The sequence below is a fragment of the Populus alba genome, chromosome 19 (genome assembly GCF_005239225.2).
Source record: "Populus alba chromosome 19, ASM523922v2, whole genome shotgun sequence".
Classification (NCBI taxonomy): domain Eukaryota; kingdom Viridiplantae; phylum Streptophyta; class Magnoliopsida; order Malpighiales; family Salicaceae; genus Populus; species Populus alba.
This window is the reverse complement of record NC_133302.1, coordinates 3,483,943-3,489,883: the sequence shown is the minus strand read 5'-3', so window position 1 is coordinate 3,489,883 and position 5,941 is coordinate 3,483,943. Positions and strand designations below refer to the sequence as shown.

Below are 5,941 nucleotides of genomic sequence, written 5' to 3'. Positions count from 1 at the left end.
CGAGTACAGGTAAAATATTTATACTTCATCTTCTTCAATTTTTTTCTTTTTATCATTTTGATTTTTCACCACCTAACAACATTCTGAAAATTACTGGAAACGGGCTCTTTGAATTGCCTTTGTAATATAAAGACTTGACAGGTCTTCGATCAACTCTTCGTGATGTCCATATATATATATATTATATATATATATACATATATTAAAACAGATTCTGTCCTTGATGTCCATCTTCTCACGTCAGTGTAACTTTGCCTACCCTTTGCTTTCTCTTGTTTAAATTGATTATACTTTCCACTTTTCAAATTTATAGTCCTATGATTGTTGCAAGACACTGTTTGAATTTGAGTTAAATATATTTTACAATATAAATTATAGCATTACCATCCACTTTTGTTTAAAGTCGAATGTATTATTTATATTATCCTTCTTTACTTCATGTAAAATTCTTAATGTCAAATGTGGAATTTTATAGTTATGATATATGAATTTGCTCGTCTATCAATATATTTAAGTATTAATCAATAAACTTTTCGACATCTTTAAGAGAATTAAATATGCACTGGATCCATCTTATCATGTATGGAACTATTTTTTTATTATTTTTCAAATTAAAACTTTTCTATTCAATACTTTTATTTTTTTTCTACAGGAGAAAATGTTACGATCATATGATCCATTCTGGAACGATGTTGAAAAAATGGACGATGGTAGGATGGAGTGTAAGTTTTGTGGGCATTTATTTGCCAAAGGTACTTCCATTTCGAGGGTCAAATTACATTTGTCAGGAGTGAAACGGCGGGGTGTTAAAATCTGTAAAGATGTCCCAGAAGAAGTTCAAGAAGCAGCCCGTGCAGCAATTGATGGCCCTCCAGAAAAAAAACTTAAAACTGTAGCAGGCTCAGGAAGTAACGATGCCATTAATGCAATTTCAGCTTCTGCACAAGAACAGAACAATGAAGGGAGACATGTAGAAATGGCACAGCAAGGAGAAGCTTTTTCCCCTGGAGAGCTCGAAGAGTGGGTGGATAGCATCACTGATAAAGAGATTGAGCCTATGCATGATGCATTCGAGACTATACCGAGAGCAGAACAAGTGCAGCATCTGGAGAGAGGTAGCTCTCTCGAGAGGCCATCGATTAATCAAGCTGATGAGCCTCGAGGAGATTCATTCCAACCAACAGATCCGTTGTGCCTTGACCATGGAATATATTATGATCGACTCTGGTCTCCATTAGTAAACAACGATTTCATTATGAATGATGTGCAGAACATGGTTAGAGTGAGGACAGAACCAGAGGAGGGGAGAGAGGAGGAGGATGTGGAGAACAATAGTGGAAGATCAGTGCAGCCTGGCGTAGGAGCTAGTTCTTCCGGAGGCCTTAAATACGATGAGACTAGAGGAGATCTATTACCTATTGGCTCTACAGGGCTAGTGGGTCGAGCATTTGAAGAGAATATGCATGTGATACGGTCTTTATTAATAGATGATGGAGTCTCAACCATTGGCATTTATGGAATGGGGGGAGTTGGTAAAACGACAATGCTGCAACATATTCATAATGAACTTCTACAAAGACCAGACTTTTATCATTATGTTTACTGGGTGACTATGTCTCGAGATTTTAGCATTAATAGATTGCAGAATCTTATTGCTAAACGTCTTGATCTAGATCTTTCAAGTGAAGATGATGATGTGAGTAGAGCTGTCAAATTGTCAAAAGAACTAAGAAAGAAAAAAAAATGGATTCTCATTTTAGATGATTTGTGGAACTTTTTTAAGCCACACAAAGTGGGAATTCCTATCCCATTGAAAGGATGCAAGTTGATTATGACAACTCGATCAGAACGGATTTGTGATCGGATGGATTGCCAACACAAAATGAAAGTGATGCCACTTTCTGAGGGAGAAGCTTGGACTTTGTTCATGGAGGAACTTAGAAATGACATAGCATTTTCTCCAAAAGTGGAACGAATTGCAGTAGCTGTTATAAGGGAATGTGCTGGTTTGCCATTGGGGATTATAACAATGGCCGGAAGCTTGAGGGGAGTGGATGATATACACGAGTGGAGGAATACATTGAAGAAATTAAAAGAATCAAAACTTAGGGATATGGAAGATGAGGTATTCCGGTTATTGAGGTTTAGTTATGATCGTTTAGATGATTTGGCCCTACAAAAATGTCTCTTATATTGCACATTGTTTCCTGAAGATCATAAGATTGAAAGGGAGGAGTTGATAGATTATTTGATCAATGAAGGAATAGTGGAAGGAATAGGGAGGAGGCAAGAAGAACTTGATGAGGGCCACACCATGCTCAATAGACTTGAAGATGTGTGCTTATTGGAATGGGGTAGATTGTGTAATATTCGTAGATTTGTCAAGATGCATGACTTGATTAGGGACATGGCCATTCAGATACTACAAGAGAACTCCCAAGTCATTGTTCAAGCAGGTGCACAATTAAGAGAATTACCAGATGTAGAGGAGTGGACAGAGAATCTTACGAGAGTTTCACTAATGCATAATCATATTAAAGAAATTCCTTCCAGTCATTCACCAAGGTGTCCCTATCTGTCAACTCTATTACTATGTCATAATGAAAGGTTGGGATTTATTGCAGATTCATTTTTTAAGCAATTACTTGGGCTTAAGGTACTTGATCTGTCTTATACACATATTGAAAATTTGGCGGATTCTGTCTCTGATTTGGTGCGTCTCACTACATTATTGCTTAAAGGTTGTGAGAAGTTAAGACATGTACCATCATTGCAGAAGCTCAGGGCATTGAAAAAGTTAGATCTCTCTAATACAACACTTGAAAAGATGCCTCAAGGCATGGAATGTCTATCGAACCTGAGATATCTTAGAATTAATGGATGTGGTGAGAAGGAGTTTCCCGGTGGGATACTATCAAAACTTTCTCACTTGCAAGTCTTTATATTAGAGGAGTGGATGCCTACTGGATTTGAATCAGAATATGTCCCAGTAACAGTTAAGGGAAAGGAAGTAGGGTGCTTGAGGAAGTTGGAAACTTTAGAATGCCACTTTGAAGGTCACTCTGACTTGGTAGAGTATCTCAAATCTCGGGATGAGAACCACTCACCAAGTACATACAAAATTTTTGTAGGTCTTTTTGAGGAGTTTCATCTTTTAGATAAGTACACGTATTGTAGAGATAAAAGTGTTTGGTTGGGTAATTTGACTTTCAACAGAGATGGGAATTTTCAGGACATGTTCTTAAATGACCTTCAAGAACTGCTGATTTATAAATGTAACGATGCAACAAGTTTATGTGATGTTCCATTCTTGATGAAGACTGCAACTGAACTGGAGGTCATCAGCATTTGGGATTGCAATGGCATAGAGAGCATGGTTTCATCTTCTTGGTTTTGCTCTGCTCCACTACCATCTTCATCTTATAATGGAATATTTTCAAGTCTTAAAAAGTTCAATTGTTATAGATGTAGAAGCATGAAGAAGCTGTTCCCTCTTGCCTTGTTGCCAAGCCTTGTAAACCTGGAACAGATTATAGTTTATGATTGTGAGAAAATGGAGGAGATAATATGGACAAGATCAGATGAAGAAGATGTTGTGGGTGAAGAAGAAAGCAGCAGCAACATCGAATTCAAACTCCCCAAGTTAAGAGTTCTGGACTTGTGTGACTTACCAAAACTTAAAAGCATTTGTAGTGCAAAGCTGATTTGCGATTCCCTCGAAGAAATTGAAGTATCATATTGTCATGAGCTAAAGAGAATGGAGATTTTTCCCCCGGTGCTTGAAAATGGCCAGCCATCTCCTCCCCCTTCTCTTGCAAGAATATGTATATATCCAAAAGAATGGTGGGAGTCAGTAGTGGAGTGGGAGCATCCGAACACAAAGGATGTCCTTCTACCCTTTGTAGTGTTTTTATAGGAGATGACTCTATGCTTAATATTGAATTACAGGTAAGCATGGTGATTCCTCTCTCTCAATCTCTATCTACCTTAAATTTAATTTTAATGAATTAGCCTCAACCATAACAGCTTAATGATTGGTCAATCTAATGATTTTGCTGGTATCATCCTAACCTTTATTGAAATATAACAGAAATAACGTAAATTGGTAGGGATAGTTTCTAATTATTGAGTTTTTATGCTACTCACAATATTTTCTTGCTTCTTTTTCTGATGGGGATCTTCAAGCAGATATTTCAAGGCCAGTTAGATTTCGAGTCTAAGCCATGGCCTAACATTTCAGGCAGTGCCAAGGATCTCTTAAGAACATGCATGAACATGATCCAAAGGAATGGCTAACAGCTCATGAAATACTATGTAAGTGTCTTCAATTTGCTATATGTAAGGAACCATGCTAGGAGTATTAGGCTAAAACATGTTCTAGTGTAGTCATTACTGGTGGATCTTGCAATTTACTAGGTTCTGGATGACAGATAAAAAACAACTCTTGATTCTGCTGTTTTGTCACCTTATCAACTGGTTTAGTATGTACTTATATTTACGCCAACTTTCTCAAAACAGGGCATCTCTTCCACAATATCCGGAAAGGCCTCCAGTTTCTCCTAGGCAGTAAGAAGCAGGGTGGCAATAGATTTCAATCTGAATCTGCTGAGAAGTGTTTGGAAAACTTACAACATCAAGGCAAAGCTCCACAAAATCCTCAGAGGGTTGGGGTTTTCTAAATGCTTTCCAGCTAAAATGTAAGAGAGCATCACTGGGACATAGTTCCTCCACCTTGTGTAGTGTTTCCGCTCCGTTGGAAAACAACAAATGTTCATATCTTCTCGTAATAATGATTCTACTGTCTGTACCAAAGCAATCTATTCATCCAGCTGACATCATCAATGTCAATAAGAACCTTTTTAGTGCACAATCTGTCCCTTATCGCATCTATTCCTGGATAGAGATTCCCAGCTATAAATTTTCTCTCCTGTATCTGAGACAGAAGTGTTTCTTGTTGTTCAACAGCCCTGTTTTGCTTCGACATTTCTCTAACATTTGCAAGAAAGAAGCTGCTTTCAAATTGATTAGCAATTTTGTTGTAAATAGCTTTGGCAACAGGTGTCCCTGTTCGACCAATCCCCCTGATCCCTACCGTGCGAACATCATTTGACCCATTGCTTAACATACAGTATCCATGCATATGAGAATCTAACCCAACAGGATAATCAGCAACATGTAAGAATGTGCGTCCCAATATATTCAAGACCTTGTCAACAAATTTGAACTATTACAAACAAAATAAATTTATAATATGATTGTGAAAATCAGGTTGAATTTAAGAGAAATTTTTATTTAATTTTCCTATAATATACTGAAATGAAAAAAAACAGGGAGTTTAAATGAAAAATTCAAGAAATAATAACTCTAAAAATAATAAATTGATATCTCGTTTTCATCTACAAAAATTACTATAAAGAAGCATTGTCTAAATACTATCCTGGCAGCTGCTTTTCTTAGAGCTTCCTTCCACCCCTACAACTTTTCTGTACTCACCATGCTTATAAATGCAGATATTCTCCAAAATGCTTCTTTTGTTCTTCCATTTCTGATGATCCACATTATAGAACACAGGTAAAACCACGTGTCCCTTAATTTGATTCCTTACATCAAATCATCTTCACCAGCTCATCCAAGCAATAAGTAGAATTCCTTATATTTTTTTCTACTTATTTTAAATTATTGAATATTTTTTAAACAAACTTCAACCATGTTTTCTTTTAATTAAAAAAAGGCTATTAATACAAAAATAGTTGGTAAAAAAAAAAAAAAGCTGGAATAGGATTACTTAGTAGTAATCTACTACATTGTTATTTATCTGTTAGCTGATAGCTATTTATTTGTTAGCTGATAGCATTATCTAGATTAGGATGTTTCTTTCAATTCATTTGTTTAAGTTTATCTAGGATTAGACTAGCTTGTTATACAACTTCTTTGATAAAGA

At 36.4% G+C, this 5,941-nt stretch overlaps 1 protein-coding gene across 1 annotated transcript; it reads left to right on the top strand.

Annotated features, from left to right (window-relative positions):
* The first annotated feature begins 653 nt into the window (after window positions 1-653).
* On the top strand, window positions 654-4,905 carry LOC118050573 (probable disease resistance protein At4g27220). Its single transcript, XM_035060960.2, has 3 exons — window positions 654-3,948; window positions 4,189-4,314; window positions 4,519-4,905. Exon 1 carries the CDS (start codon window positions 659-661, stop codon window positions 3,914-3,916), a length of 3,258 nt encoding a protein of 1,085 aa, XP_034916851.2. The 5' UTR covers window positions 654-658; the 3' UTR covers window positions 3,917-3,948; window positions 4,189-4,314; window positions 4,519-4,905.
* Window positions 4,906-5,941: the final 1,036 nt, after the last annotated feature.